The following is a 17,277-nucleotide window of genomic DNA, read 5'->3' on the forward strand; positions in this document are numbered from 1 at the left end:
ATTAATTTATATTGTAATTGAATAAAATGTCCAATTGGAACGACAATAGAGCACTATCATCTTTTTGGAGCAATCTTCTTTATCGTGCTCCACATGTTTACGATTTGTTTCATGCTCTACATATTTATGATTTATGTCGCGTTAATAGCCGGTATTTCACCCAAGTGGATAACTTACATATAATGCACGTCTTCTCTCATTTGGGCGATCCTGTAGAAGCCGGCGCCGAACTAACGGCGAATAATTCCGCTTGCGTGGGCTCGTATAATTTACGCGAGCAGACGACGCGAATTTATTAAAATCGAATTTCTCTAAATACCGAAGAAAATTTTCTTTCTAGTAGAAAGCGCTCTTAGATTTATTTTTCTCACGCGAGCGTGTCTAGCCTTGGTAAATAAATGTTCGTCCTTTATTCATTAGTCTTATCTGAAGATGGCTCTCTCTTTTCATTCACGTCTCTTGATCTTATTTCAAAAAAATCTCACAAGAAGAAAATTTTTGTGATACAGATATTATTAATATTGATTTTATATGTTAATTATTATTAATTGGTTATATTTTTTGATTAAGAATGATAGAATAAAATGGCAGAACTGTCACTTTTCGATATACAAAGTATAGAATTTTCGAAAAATTGTTTGCTGATTTTTTAAACTCGATATCGACAGCAATAAAGTGTTTCCTCGCTTTTTTTCTCATCGAGAAAAAATCGACGTACTTGGTCTGAGATTAACAAGTGTCGTGGATGGGAATGAAGCTCGATGGATATTCAGGAATACAGTGCAGCGCATGCCATTTGACCGTAAGCCAAGCCAGCTGTTGACTTAGTTTCTTTTTATATCGTGCAGTTTAGCTACGGCATTATTGCGCTATTACTGTCGGGTGTTGGGCATTGTTGGGGCAGTTTAACGGGGAGAGAGAGGAAGAGGTAAGTACGGCAAATGAGGCCGTTGTCCACTGGTCCGCTGGTACGGTAACTCGGTTTGTTCGTTGGATGAAAATCGGGATAACTTTGTACATACGCGTGTTTGCAGTATAACATCTTGGTTCGCTGCCAGGTATGTACTCTTTGTGCCTTAACTCGACTCGAATTAATTGTAGCCGTTGTACGCGGCTTCCCGTCGTAAACATTTGCCGCCGAGCAACGCGGAGTAAGGTATTAATTATTCGCGCCTTCAGGTGTATTCGTGATTATACGCGATTCGGATTACAATACATAAAAGGGGAGAGCGATTGCATTTTTAAAACGTATTGCGATGAGATGATTGAGATGAAGACTATCAAATGTTACAGATTATTTAACATGTAAACAGAAATTCAATTATTCCATTTCAGCGGATATCTTAATAGATTTTTACATTTTATTCTTCAAAATTATATATCTATATTTATATATTTTTATTATACGTGATCATATGATCTTAAGGTTAACATAACATGATCTTTGTATATACATATAATATATCGCTTGATATATTATCTGCTTAAATAAATAATAAACAGAAATAGTTATTTTTGATCATTTATCCGCTTAAAGCGAGAGATATAAGAATTCTATTTTGTGTGGATGTTCTATTTAAAGAAATTTCTGTTATTTATGCGGAGATATGTAATATAATTAAATTAATATTATATATTAGATTTGAATGCGTTAAATTAAACGTATCTTTTAAATTTTTTTTACTTGTTAATTTAATAAGATAATTTTAACTTCGCGCTTTTGCGTGCCCCTATGGGAAGATCACCATGCATACATTTATGCATTAAATTACCGTACGTACGCGATGATTAGTTATGGACGCAAAAATTTTTTCTTGAAGACAATAACAATCCCAACAGGTGGAAAAATTCTATTCTAGAGGGGATAGTTTTCTTCTATTATTTTTACATCTACTATATTAAAATTTTAAGATTTCTGATATTTATCTAATCATTAGATTGTATATAGATACATGCAAAAACAATAAAGATAAATTTCCTATCTTTAAATATTGTTAAACAATTAAAATAAATGAATTGAAATAATAATAAAAAAAGAAATTATAACATAAAATTTTATATATACACAAAACTTCCATTCAATTTATTTAGACATGTATCAAATGTTTATTAGAACATATGATAGATCACTTCTCATGATGTGTATTCAGAGAAATACAGGGTGAGTTTTATTTCGTGTGTCAATCTTTTTATCATGCGGGAGATTATCGACTGCATAATAAATTGATCGGTACATAAATGTCAATTATTTGGATCGATCGTATCAAAGGCTCGAATATAATGTGTAAAATTAAAGCAAATTAAAAGCTGAACTTATGTAATATGGATTTATTATTATTATTATTATTAAAGCTACGTATTTATTATTATTATTATTATTATTGTACACATTATATTCGAACCTTCGATACGGTCGATCAAAAAAATTGACATTTATGTACCGAACAATTTATTATGCAGTCGATAATCTCCCGCATGATAAAAAGATTGACACACGAAATAAAACTCACCCTGTATATAATATACAGAGGTGGGAAGTAACGCGTTACTTGTAACGTCGTTACCGTTACCGTTACTTTTTTAACGATCGTTACTTTTTTCTGTCTGTAACGGTAACGGTAACGTCGTTACATTTTTACAGTAACGATAACGAATTTAACCGTTACTTTTATCGTTACTTTAATTTTGTAATCCTGATAGTCCCCTTAGTAATTGAAAAATCTATTCTTATTACAAAACAGTTTGCAAATATTTTGGAAAATTATATACATGCATGATGTTTTTCTCTGTATTCATAAATCTAAAATTTCTAAATTACAATAAATGAAAAATTGAATATGAAGAACATCAATGATGGAATAATTTATAATTATCGAATATATAAAAGTAATAATTATATTTTAAAATCAACTATATAATAAATACTATAAAATAATAATTATATTTTAAAATAAATTAATTTAATTTTTGTATTATAAAAAGTAACGAAAAAGTAACGAATCGTTACTTTCTTAGTAACGGTAACGATAACGAGTTACTTTTCAAAATTAATAACGAGTAACAGTTACTTTTCACGAAAAGTACTCTCTAAATTTCCTAGAGTGAAAATGCACTCGAAAAATTGAGTGACTGGTCAAGTCACTCTAGTTAGTGATTTTTCACTCATAGGAGTGAATTCTTCTCACTTTTTGTTGTAAAGTAAAAAGTTCACTCTGCAAAATAGAGTACTCTCTAAATTTCTTAGAGTGAAAATGCACTCGAAAAATTGAGTGACTGGTCAAGTCACTCTAGTTAGTGATTTTTCACTCATAGGAGTGAATTCTTCTCACTTTTTGTTGTAAAGTAAAAAGTTCACTCTGCAAAATAGAGTACTCTCTAAATTTCTTAGAGTGAAAATGCACTCGAAAAATTGAGTGACTGGTCAAGTCATTCTAGTTAGTGATTTTTCACTCATAGGAGTGAATTCTTCTCACTTTTTGTTGTAAAGTAAAAAATTCACTCTGCAAAATAGAGTAAATATGTATATTCTATTTTGTAGAGTGAATATTTTCACTCTATGTAGCATTTTCACTCTATATAGAGTGAACATTTTTACTTATGAAGAGTGAGTAAAGCGCATGTGAAACGCGCATGAGTCCGCCATTAGCAACACTGTCGTATCGTTGTTTCGCGACGTTACCAACTCGTTGCACGTGTACTTGGTATACAAGACATATTAAAGTAACTTCTTAGGGATATATTTTTTTATTTTAACATATTTCGAATGAGTGTAAACATATTTTTTTGTGTGTAACGTTAAATATATTTATATAACTGGGACAAGAAAAAAGGAGATTAATCGGCTTTTACACCGACAATGTGATAACATGCTGTGTGCGATGTTCAGCTTCGATTAATTCAAATAAAAAGGAATGATTGCTTCTTATTTCAACTAATCGAAGCGTCACGTCATATACGTAACGTGTTATCTTATTATTAGTGAAAGACGGCTTAGAATTTCACTTCCTAAGAGTGAATCTGTTCACTTGTAATTGAGTGAAAAATAACTTGACGAAAGTGATGACTCCACTCTGATTGAGTGAATTATTCACTTCGAACCGAGTGACACATTCACTTTACGTTCAGAGTTAAACAGTTCACTTTTGTGAAAAGTGAATGTTCACTAATTACGAGTGGCAGTATTTTCACTATCACTTGGAGTGAATATTCACTCGTTTGGAGTTAGATTTCACTCTAAGAAATTTAGAGAGTAACGGTAACGCGTTACTTTTTTGAAGTAACGTTCCCAACTCTGATAATATATATAATAATATTTTATCAATAACATGTAAACATTAAACTGTAAGATCTGTATAAAATTCAATAAGATTGAAAAACAGTTAAGAAAAAAAGGAATAAAAAAAATGGCATTATACATAAAAAAGAAAGGTATTAGCTACAGTTAAAGTCACTAAAAAAATCTACTAACTAAATCTACTAACTAAAATACAGAGAGCATATGTGATTTAGATAATAAATCGATATGGTCCTCTGGGTTAATCAATCTATTTTTAGTAGTTTCTTCCTGTCTGTCACTTCTCCTATATTGCCAAAGTCATTGATTTTTTTCTACATCGTAACTCTTCGTTAGATAATCTTATCCGCCCGAAACTTGCGTATGACACAATTTATCCGTATTTTTTCGAATAATTTATTTCAACATTATATCTTGAAATGCTCTTGAATCACATGAGTGATATAATAAGAGATTATATAGTTACTTAATTTTTAGATGATCGGTCATCAATGTTTGATAATAGGCATGTTTAACAAATAGGAGAACGTTCGAAAACTGTAGTATTATTTTCTGATAAAGAGACATAAAGTCAATAATAGAGTTATATTATCAGCGATAATAAGGAACATGGAATGTCTAACAAATAGGAGGACCTTCGAAAACTGTAGTAATTATTTTCTGATAAAGAAATGTGGAGCCAATAAGAGTTATATTATCAGCGATAATAAAGAACTAAAATTTTAATGATTCAAAATAACACATATTTAACAACAAGTACATATATTATCTATGTAAAAAATAAAAATTGTTTTAGTAGGATCACTCGTTCAAGTTAGATAAAAGAATTTAGTAATCCACAGTTAGCATATTAATGAAATTCGTGATTTTAAATGTGATTAAAGAATTAATGCTTCAAAAGTTTTAATTTACGTTTAAAATAATCTTAGATTTAATAACCTTTTTGTTAATTATTTATATACATTTAAAAAAAAAAGTCTTTATATTGGACTCTTCTATCCGAGTTTCGTGTATTTCCTTCCAAAACACCAGTCAAGAAAAATATTATTTAATTCGTGTTATTACAACTTGAGTATCATTTGATAACAAATCTTAGGGGAGATATCGATCACTTTGGCATGATATGATTCAAAGGTACTTTTAGAACTGATAAAATAATAATAATAATAAAAAGTCGTTATAATGAATAATAATAAAAGAGAAATAAAAATTATTAAATTCAATATATGTATATAATTTAAAAAATTATATTAACATTTATAAAAATTATATAAACTGAACTCTTTCATATATAAAAAGAAATTATAGAGAAAAATATGTTAGCAAACTGTGTACTATTCTGCGTAAGAATTTTGCTAATTTTCCTCCTCCTCTGTCTCTACCGGTATTTATTATTTTTAATATATTTATATCAGTTTGAGGTAAAAGTTTTATGAAGGAAAAGATTTAAACAAGTTTAAATTTTTAAATAATTTTGCGATAATTAAATTTATCAAAATTTTATAAAATACTTATTTCGATTTAATTCCTCACTTAAAATTTACTATCTCTATTTTATAATTTAAATGACAGAAATATTTTTTAACAGAGAAATTTATATTTGTTCCCTGTATATTTTTCATAATTATACATATATAAATTGAAAGCTAAGAGTTATCGCATTCTGAGAATCTTTATTTTGCTTCTTGGGAAGGTGATTAAAGACACTCGTTAAATTCCTCAAATAAATCGCCAAAGTGCATAATCAGAATCGTGGCGATTCTCATATCGTCTTGTCAACAAAACCGCAGGAATGCAAGAGACAGCGGATTTCTCCGGATAATTAATTATCGGGGGATTACCGGCGCCAAATTGTTAGATTACAGACCCGCGCGAATCGCGTCGCGATGCGCGTATTCCGCGGGCTATACATTTACATACAATACACGTGAGTTCGCGGGCTGAGCTCTTACATCAATGGCCGCACACGTGCATCCCAGGTGCACGTGCACCGGTGCGCGATCACGTGCAAGGTAAAAGCCGGGCCGGGGCTCGATTATCCATTGTTCGCTCTGTTAAACCGCCGATGCGATCGCGAACGGGATCGCAGGACTCCCGGTGCCTTGGCACCCTCGAGATCCGCGCGTGTGCAACGAGAAGAGAAGCCTTAGCTCTAATCAGTTATTACAAGATAGACGATAATTATACGACGGGCAATTGATTGCCAGTGCGCGTAGGCTAGTACCTCCTGGCGATACCGATTCGATATCGACGCTTTACATAGAGATTTGTCATGCAATTCCTAAAGATTTTATAGATATGTGCTCCGACTTTATATTCTTCTTATGCGACAAATTTTTCCCTGATTATTTATTTAAGAAAAAAAGACACTTGTGTACTGTGGTTCTATTAATATTCGTGCTCGTTATAATAGAAAAAAATTGTGTTATTATAATATAGCTATTTTATTTTGTTATCATTCATAAAAATGAGATTTTATATAATACATACGTAATATTATTGAATTAATAGCAAAATAAAATAAATAAAATAAAATATAATAAAAATAAAATAAATAAAATAAAATAAAAATAATAAAAAAGAATTTTAATTTTTTTAAAATATATTTTTACTTTAGGAGAAAATCGAAAATTAATTAAAATTTAATACGAAAATCGTTAAGCGAATTTTTTTATTTCATTTTATTTATAAAAATTATTATTATTTATGCACTTTGTTGAAATGCAAAATTGATACACATTTGTTGAAATATTGAACATAAAATATTTGAAAATAGGTGAATGAGAAAATATCTAGATGCTGACAAATGTGTTTGTTCAAAGTTTTTTTTATAGTAAAAATATTTTGACAAAATCAAGATAATAGTGTCTCTATTTCTCGTCAGCTACAAAAGATACGATACGGTTTACCTGTACGTTGGATCTTGATTGCATTGTTTACAGGTGTTAAAGGGTGGATCAATCATAAGCATTGTATATAGAGAGCGAAAATACTGTGACCTCTAGATTAAATCAATGGTAATCGACTTCTCGACTGACCTTCGACTCATTGATGCAATACGAAAGAACACGTGTAACTTACTTTTGACCGGTTTTTTAGAAGTAAAATTTGATATCAATATCAGAAAAAGATATTTTTACCACATGGCACGCCGACCTTTTTCTTTTCTTAAGCGTAATTATCAAAAAATTGCGTTTATTATCTTTAAATAGCGATAAATCCTGAACTCGTTTAATTTTTAAAAAGATTTTGCTGCCTTGACACATGTCTACATATATTGTATATAATTATCAAAACTGAATTATACATATCTCTGATTAACTGAAATAAATGCAATTATTACGTTACCATACTCTCTGTGATTGCATTAATTAAAATAAAAAATTTTTTTATCGTAATGTTTCGAGATAAAGCAAAATCTATTCTTTAAAACTGACGAATATTGGGAATACTCACTTTAATCGCTGCTTCCTTGTCTCTCTCATTTTTTTTTTTTTTTTTTATATACCCGGCGATGATTCATGTCTCTTTGGTTCACGATAAATAACAATAATAATGCCATTAATCGACCAGCAGAAAAATACATGATCACAATCTGTTCAAGTCCCGCCCCTTCCATCAACGCGTTGCCTATATAAAAATCGCACATAACCGACGCACAGAAACGTCGCGAGAACATTTCGACTTGGTTCGACTTGAAGCGCAAATCTTCCCGTGTCTTCTCGACACCCCCGGCAACATCGATTTCGAGACGCAAGACTTCGCGACCGGTGACGTAGTCGTGGCAAGAGAAGCGGCGAGAACTTTGTGGTAGGGACAACTGAAACTAGTTTGTTTTCATCTCTTTCGACAGACACATATCGCGAGTTCTCCTGCGACATAGTAACACAATCGACGTCGATCCGGACGCTCCACGTCCTCTTCCTCGGCTCCAACTTCGCATTCGCGTCCTCCCGACATCCATCCGCCGAGACGCCTCTTCCTCGATACACGGACATTCGTGTAACGCGCGGCCTCGTCGCTCACGATTATTATAACGATATTCCGCATTAGATCGCATCTAAAAAATCCTGCTCGTTCCTCCTCGAAGCGAGAGATCCAATCGCCTTTTCGTATCGCGATCCGCGAGACAACAGCTGATCGTCCCCACCTCGCGAGAAACGTCATTATTTTGCGAAAATTTGCAGGAGACTCTTGGGGAGAAAGAAAGAGGGAGAAGTAAAATCTTTCTGCGCGCCAAGTTAGAGAAGAAGCGTCTTTTCCTCGAAGAATAATTCGCAAGGTAAGTCCTTGTCTGGTTCTTATCCTGATTTGTCATTAGACTTGTCGAAGTGCGAAAGAATTATCATTTTTTCGCGATATTTTCGGAAAATCTATTATTATCTTTTTCTTTAATAATATGCGTTTTTTAATTACGATGAACGATGCTTATAAATAAGCAAGTATAAATAATTGGCTGCGTCAGCACCAGAAGGACTCGACAATTTTTTGCCATCTATGTTTGACACAAAAAATGCAGTGTTTTCGCATAAGCAATATTTGTTCACCCCCAGATATGAGAAATTAAAATACCAATTAATTAATAGAACATAATATTTGGATATAGTTTGCACTAGTTACAGATATCGAAAATTTTTTAATGATGCATGGGCGCACTTATATAAATAGTGTATCACATAATGATAACCCGTTTTACTTCTCTTAAAAAATTAGTGAATCTCGTTTAGTTATCGTTACTGGTAAAAAGTTTATAATCTAGTTTCACTAATTCTCTTAAATTTTCCTATTGTTAATTATTTACGTATTTTATATTTCACGTAAGAGAGGGAGTTCTCCATCTTACATGGATACACTGCAATTAACTAAGGATCATTCGCTGGATGTCAAAGTTAATTATAGAAAATTAAAATGTTATACTCATACAAAATTATTCATTAAAGATTAAACTCTTTTAGAGACACAAAAATTTTTTTTAAATATCAAATAACTAATTGACAATTAGTGAGTTCTTGTATTTTGAACTCAACGTAATGTTCATATAAATATTTATTTTCTTAATATTGTTTTATTTACGCATTATATATATAATTTTTTGAGATTCTTCTATTTACATATTTTTTTGTCATTTTTAGGGAAAAAATAAAAATGCTACGAAAAATGTTTATTTACGAAAGCTATTCATTTTTTTTTCAATTTACTAACTTTTCAAAATATAGCAGTTAAAACTGGAATTATGTGATAAATATATAATTGATTTTTGCCACGCAAAAATATCAGTCGAGGTTATCGCTTATATTGCTCGGCAAAAAATTAAACATGAACAAACATGAAATTTAGACATAATATCAATCATGACATAATCCATAGATTCGATAAGTTTGTTACTTCCAAATCACGTGGCATATTTTATTGGTTACAATCTTTATTATTCCGATATTCCGGATTATGGTTGCAACATCGTTAATTATCCGCGGTGTTTCGTGTTCTGTCGGCGTGATACGTGACAAGTACGTATATAAGTCGACGTAGCGTGATCCATCAGGAAAGCGCGAAAGCTCTGTACGGCACGCGTTTCGACGGCGAAATTTCTAAGCGAATGCGTAGCTAAATGCGCACTCGTGCTCGTATATCTGTATAACGTGTGGAATGACGAATTACCGTCAGATGCTGGCACGATTAAATGCTGACAATTCCTCGGCGTGGCATACACGCAGAAGCGGTGTTTTCGACTAAATCACGGCGATGATGAGATCATTACTCAAATTAAAGGAAGAGGCGGAGCGAGATATCGAGGTTGTTCTACTTCATTCGTATGAATTTTATCGGACAGGTTTAGTTAATCAGAAATGTCTACTTGAATCTTGTAAAAAAATTCTCCGATCTTCCTGATATTTTTGCTCAAAATTCCACGTAAAAGGAATATTTTAAAGTATCTTTTAGAGCGCAACTTTTTAAAGTAAGTTTTTTCATTGTGTGCATTTTCTAATACTTTACATTCATACGAAACAAAAAACGCAAAGCTGCTTAAGTTTCAAGTGCTAGATTTGCATATATATTGAAAAAAATTGAATGGCTTTCGTAGATAAACGTTTTTCATAACATTTTCATTTTTTTATTATAAATTACAATAAAAAATGTGTACTATATATATTCAATATTTTATTAAGACTTTAAATATATAAACAGAGGTAGATATATATTTAATGCATAATTCACTTGGCTTGCTGATTGTTTATAATATGAAAGTAAAATTATTAGAGAATTTTTTTTTAAATTCACGATATCCTCCAATTTTTAAAAATATTCCATGAGAATTTCCTGATTTTTTCCAGATAAAAAAAATCCCTGAGAAATATAGATTCCCTATGTTTTTCCAAGGAGTAGATAGGAGCACAGAAAAAAAGGACATTCTTATTTTGAAAATATATTTAGTTTTAACATGGAAATCTTGAAATGAGATTATGTCGCGTTAATTTAAGAAAAATATAATTGCTTGAATAATTGCTTACTTGAATGAAGCCATTTTATATAGTTCAATCGAGAAAAATATATTCTTACGATTTAAGATTTAATTTTCTTGAATAGAAAAGAAACAATGTTGGATAGAAAATAACATTTTTAAATCAAAGATTATAATTTTCTTAAAGTAGAATTAAATAATTATATATTCTTGAGATGACAATTACAATATTAAAATAAGACGATAATATTGTTGAAATTTAAAATTATTAAATTCTTCTAAGAAGATTATAAATTGTTGCGTATATACGAAACAATGAACGCGTTAATTTAAGTATATAAGTTTTGATTTGACACTTATTTTTTTTCTGTGAGTAGATCCCTGTTAACGCGGGGTTGACGCAGGGTTGTTGGTTTTGCGTAATGACGAAGGTGATGTTGTTGCGCGATAATTCTTTTAGCTTTCTAACGCCGGCGAGTCATAACGATGAAGTTTTCCTTCGTCGACGATTCGTCGCGTGTAAACACGAGGTTGTTGTTCGGATAATATCCTTGGAGGATATCGTGAAGTAGAAACGGACATTGCTCATGTTCGTTCGACGGTCGTCGTCGCCGTCGCTAATTTTTGCCGACTTTACTTTATCGTTGTTGCGAGATCGCCCCTCGAAAAATAGTACTCCTCGTAAATGGAGAACAATCGGATGGGGGTGCGTAATTAACGCAATCAATCGCGCTTTCTACGTCAACCATCGAGACAGCTACATCGTTTACTGTAAATATTCTTGAAAGAGTGAAAAAGGAGAAAATTTGGAATTTGTGAGATGGATTTTCATAGATAAAAAATTATTAAATTTTCTTAGATGAACAATTTTGACAGGCATAGCGATCTCGAAAGATCCGTGACGGACCACACAAAAGCAAAAAGCAAGGACTGTAAGAATCGCATCAACTGGTTAATAAAATTTCTATAATATTTTGTAATTTATTTTTTTTTGCATTTTTACTCATTCTTAATATTTTAGATTCTTATGTTAAGCTTCATAAGAATACAAATAATAAAATATAAATATAAATTTTTCATTAAATCTATCATATAATTTACATAAATAAATTGCATTATTCGTACTTAAAATTTAAATAAATTTAATAACGTTATAATGATTATGTATCTGCAAGTGTCTAGCGCAATGAAACAATGCCGTTATTCATTTCATTTCGCGATCATCACCCTTTTCTCTCCCTCTAGATGCGATTTATTTTCCTAATTCTTATTCCGGTGTCTCCTCCGATACGAGCCATTATATCTATTTTAATGTTGCAAATAATAATAATTTTTTATTGTGCGCCTACAAAGTGATTTTACGTGCGAAACAATTTATAATTATATAAATTATTTATAATGAAGCAATTTTTCGAAGCAATTTTTTTAATTTTGTATAAGAAATATTTTTTAAAATATTGGAGAAAATTTAAAATTATTAGCATATATTTCTATATTTTGTAATTTATTTTTTTTGCATTTTTACTCATTCTTAATATTTTAGATTCTTATGTTAAGCTTCATAAGAATAATCTTCATACAAATAATTGAATAAAATATAAATTTTTCATTAAATCTATCATAAATAAATTGCATTATTCGCACTTAAAATTTAAATAAATTTAATAACGTTATAAAAAGTATCGAAATGCGCATCCCCTTGATGCGTTCGAAAAAGTCTTTATCCAGCTTGCATAGTTGCAATTTTTATCCAACGTCGCGTTTTCCTCTAGGAGATTTGTAATAATAATTTAATCTACAGTTTGTAATAATAATTTTCAATCGTATAATCTAAAAAAAATAATAGGATGTAATAAGAAAGAGCGTATTATAAAGCAAACGGGATGTAAACAGAAAAATATCGGAGAAAGGATGTCTCCCACGTAAAACTTTCACGTTCCTTGATCGCTAGACAACGGATTACTTTGTTTTCCGCATATTTCTTCGAAATCGACTCCCGCTGCGCAGTACTTTGCACGAGATAACGGACAGTTATCATTGTTAAGTTCTATTTCTATTTCAACACTTCACTGTTATTACATTATTGGAATCAGCGAGTGTCGTCTAGCATACTTTCATTTTAATCGGGGCGCGATGCGCCGACGTACAGCTTAATTGCCGGAATTAATAATTCATTGCGAAATGCAATAGGTATTTATTATACTCGATGAATTACGTGACGTAGAATCTCGCCCTGGACGAATATTCGAGATGGATTTTACATGGACGCTCTTCAACATCTCTTTTGTAATGAACAGCGATTACAAATTATATAGATAACAACCAGCTACGCATTAACTGGAAATATGTGCACATTGTAGATTATTTATTAGGGTCAGCTGAAGAATAATGCGATAGGATTTTATTCATTGATATTAAACCCGTTGCTACGTGCAATTTATATATTGCAAAATTCCATAAAACACTTGTGATAAATCATGGTAAAATATTTTGTGTAATTTTTCAGCATTGCAACGTGTATTTACGCAGCTGAGGACTCTTGGCCTAACCATGAGAAACATTCAGTTGGAATATTCGTTTTTGTTTCTCTTCATTTGGAAGTTACTTGTCGTAATCGGAAATGCGTATCCGGTCATCGATTTAGATAACGAAGAGATTCCAAATAATATAATTAAAAAAAATGTTTCGACGCATAATGCAGTCGTACCGGTCCCAACTTATACGTGTGTGCACATACCATCGAATTTAAATCCATGTAAATTCGGCAGGTAAGAGAAACGTCAGAGAAATTTTCAGAAAAATATCAACATCTTCGAGGAAATATTTTTATTTCCTTTCTCTAAATTAAATTTCAAGAATGTATGATAAAATTTTTTACATTATAAGCACAAATTTTTATATCATAAATTATAATTACAATATTTTATTTTCCGTTAACAAGCAAAATTTTAGAATTTTAATATTGTTTTCTCTTGAAGATTAGTTATTAATATTCAAAATTAGTAAGGATATCCCGTTCCATTTGTCTTAAAGAAAATTTTATTATAGACTTATGACTTCGTTGACTTATATTTTATTATAGAATCTATGGTTAAAAGCAATTTCTCTCATTTTTTTTTAAATAATATATTTATATAATTTCTGATGTAAGATTTTGATTTCAGTTATGATAAAATCAAGGAAAATCGGAACCTGAGGCATATATGGGCAAAGAAAGAAAAGCAGGAACTGTCTGAAAGTAATACTAACAATAAGAGTAATAAAATATTCTATGCACATGCGTCACCGATGAATCTTAAAGAGACTGACAAACACATAAATACTATAATATATGAAATACTAAGATGCGTGCCGGCAAGGTAAGATTAAAAAATTGATTTTAAATGACTATGTTTCATCTTTTATGATAACACGAGAGAGAAGCAACACAATATCAAGACATTAATAAGAGAATATTAGAAATGATTATATTATATTAAATAGATTTTTGTTTCTATCAATTTCGCAGACTGCCGTTTATTTTACCTCGGTGCACGGACGAAGATCTCGCTAACGAGAAGAGCGAAATTCAACGACTTTATCCCTTCAAACCAGACGAGGATTTTTCGAAAGCAGCATATCAATTTCCAATGTATAATTTTCCTCATAATCTCGAATAGTATCTCGAGATCTATATGATTTATGACATTTATTTCAGCATCGTTCAATTTATAACCATTAGTCATTAACTATATCTAATACTGGTGATATTAAGTAAAAAGGACACTTGTTATGTTTCGTAAAATTTTCATCTTTAAAGAATTCATCCTCTATTATTTGGCATAATAATATTATTATTCACTAAAGCGATCTGGAGGGATTCTATGGTGCCGTTGCCACCGATGAATTCTCACTTGTCACTTGTTAACTACATGACTTGTTAACCGCATTAACTTTATCCTCCTTCACAGCCTTACATCTCTACCTTTATCTTGGATAAAGCTAAAACATACATCTTTTTTAATTCTTATATATTAAAATATGTTATTTCACATACATATATATATCCTAATATATAAGAATTAATGATATATTTTATGAAGATTGACGATTATAAAAAGTTAATTGAAAGAATTATTGGATGTTCAACCTAATAAGACTGCATAGTGAGTTGAAAGTGAGAATAAAAAATACTTTAACGTTAAATAACAGTCATTTATTTTTGGCAATAAATTATAATAAATAAATATTATCATGAACAATATCATTAATGTGATTATTAGTACGTTGGCAGCACTTTTTAATCGTATATATGTACAACATTAATGATATTAATAAATATATATATACAATATTAATAATATTAATAAAAAAAATATATATCAATATTATGGAATTTTATAAAATAGTTTCGAAAAATTATTATTTCTAGCGCAAAATAAAATTGCGATCATTGATATATTAGAAAATTGGGAAAATAGGAAAAATATGAAAATGTATCTTAATCTCTCTCTCAATATTTTTATATTAAATTTTATATTGAATTAATAAAATATAAAAAAATGTAAAAGCATGAATATAATGTATGTCCGAACGTAAAAATATATATCATTGTATTCCAAGAACAGTGTTTCTCTTTTTTCCAACTTCATTAACATTATCGAAAATGATGGCTGTAAAAGAACGAGGGCGCATCGCGTATATTTCAAAGTAATATCGGAGCATGATGAAACATCGAGAAGACTGTGTGCGAGGAGAAAGATTGGGGAAGGAAAATCGACCAAAGGGTATGATCTGTGGAGAGCGTCACGAAGATCCGGCGGGGACATACATCGAATGGTCCTGAAAAATATAAGGTCATTCTACGCTCACAAGTCGACGAAGGCGAGAATGAGCAACGATGCGCAATAAACGAAACGAGGGGTACCTTACGAGGTGCACCTTCGATTTTTACGGGCGAGCACCCAAAGCATCGAAGAAATGTCGAAGAAATGTCGAACAAAATATGTAATCGAGCGGAAGATTATTACTTATTAAAGATTTGTTACTTATTAAAGATTGTTACCAAGCGAAAGATTACTTCTTTTCGGAATTAATTTCGGTTTACTCTTAATCAGATAGACATTAATAATCATATAGTAATTATCATATTAAGAGGCTGATAAGAATAAGAAATTTTGTAGTAATAAAAAAGATTCAATTTTAAATTTATATTCTCTCATTTGCATTTAAATATCTTATCGCGAGGATACATTGTAAGTTATATACAGTGTGTTAAATTAAAAGATACTTCGTAATCAGTATACTTAATTATATTGTTTGAAAAAATGCTTACATATAACTATACGTATTAAGATAATTTTGATACTTTTATCATTTACATATAAGTCTAATAATGAAAAGATTTCTTTAAACATACGTCAGACGTAATTAGTAAATGGCTGTACAAAAGATAGCTGGTTGAATCACTCGAACTTTTGAACTTCTGACTTCAATTTCGACATTATATATTACTACGTTTATGATTAAAGTATTTTTTTGTCAAAGCCTAACTTTTCTCATTTGAGAAAGATAATAACTTAATATAAACAGACTCGACTAACCAATTGCAAAAGCGGTTCCAATTAAAACTGAACTTGACCTTCGGTTATCTAATGAACATTTATCGTTCGTTTGGCTACAACTAACTTCAGCGAACTTCAGCGAAGTAGATATATAAAGTAATCAAATATAATATAATTTAAATAATAATTTAAAAAATTAATAAGATCATTTATCTTTATTACAAAAGACCTATTAATATAATTGTAAAATTATTAATAATAATTATTAAATTATTAATATAATTTTGCATATGAAGAATATTAATTATACGAAGTTAGAAGGAGTACAAACTCATGTTTCCCCGAGTGGAATAACAAAGATATTGTCCGACATATTCGCATTATTGTGTTCGGCTGCAATCTTGGATTTTTCTTCCTTCTTGCTTTTGATTATATCTAATAATTTTGATTTATTGAAAATGCGATCTTCTGTCTTTCGAATCTCCGTTAATATCTTTTCAAGTATCTTTTCTTTCGTTTGAACATCATTTTCAGATTTAGCAGGATCAATTTTCGAATCATTTTTCAAGGCGGGCGCTATCGTATTGATTTCTCGATCGACATTGAATTTGATCGATTGTTCTTGTTCAGTTTTTATCGTTTCTTTTATCGTTTCGTATGAAGATCGAGAAAATATCGTGAAGCAGATCGTGAAGATATTTAAGAAAGCAAGCTTTTACTTTAGCAATCATTTCCGCATTTTTGTCTAACGAATCGTGTAGAAAATCGATTCCATCACACTTGTTTGCTTGATCGTAGGGATTTTCCGGCTCTGAATCCGTAGAATGCTTTAGATATCCCTTTTTCGATCGTGTGAATCCTTCACTCTTTGTCCTCTCAGATCGAGCGTCCTGTTTTTTCGGAGGTTTATCAGACAGATCTGGCAACAGAGAGATCTGTAAAGAGCCTTCGAAGAACATCTTTCACGTTAAGATTGTTTA

At 30.7% G+C, this 17,277-nt stretch overlaps 2 protein-coding genes across 5 annotated transcripts in view; one reads left to right on the forward strand and one right to left on the reverse strand.

Annotated features, from left to right (window-relative positions):
- The window catches only part of Phyhd1 (Phytanoyl-CoA dioxygenase domain containing 1), a 164,975-nt gene that overhangs the window by 10,226 nt on the left and 137,472 nt on the right, over window positions 1-17,277 (reverse strand). The window lies entirely within an intron of this gene.
- On the forward strand, window positions 816-15,329 carry LOC145966263 (uncharacterized). Of its 4 annotated transcripts, none has more exons than XM_083090241.1 (5): window positions 816-928; window positions 8,482-8,576; window positions 13,261-13,522; window positions 13,919-14,113; window positions 14,263-15,329. In XM_083090241.1, exons 3-5 carry the CDS (start codon window positions 13,305-13,307, stop codon window positions 14,411-14,413), a joined length of 564 nt encoding a protein of 187 aa, XP_082946367.1. In that variant the 5' UTR covers window positions 816-928; window positions 8,482-8,576; window positions 13,261-13,304; the 3' UTR covers window positions 14,414-15,329. The 4 variants fall into 4 exon arrangements, with proteins under 4 accessions (XP_082946367.1, XP_082946366.1, XP_082946368.1 ...); XM_083090240.1 differs by lacking the exon at window positions 816-928 and adding an exon at window positions 951-1,058; XM_083090239.1 differs by lacking the exon at window positions 816-928 and adding an exon at window positions 7,947-8,104.

The sequence above is a fragment of the Camponotus vicinus genome, unplaced genomic scaffold, assembly GCF_025532165.1.
Source record: "Camponotus vicinus isolate PSW18456_S1 unplaced genomic scaffold, iyCamVici1.0 SCAF_2, whole genome shotgun sequence".
Lineage (NCBI taxonomy): Eukaryota > Metazoa > Arthropoda > Insecta > Hymenoptera > Formicidae > Camponotus > Camponotus vicinus.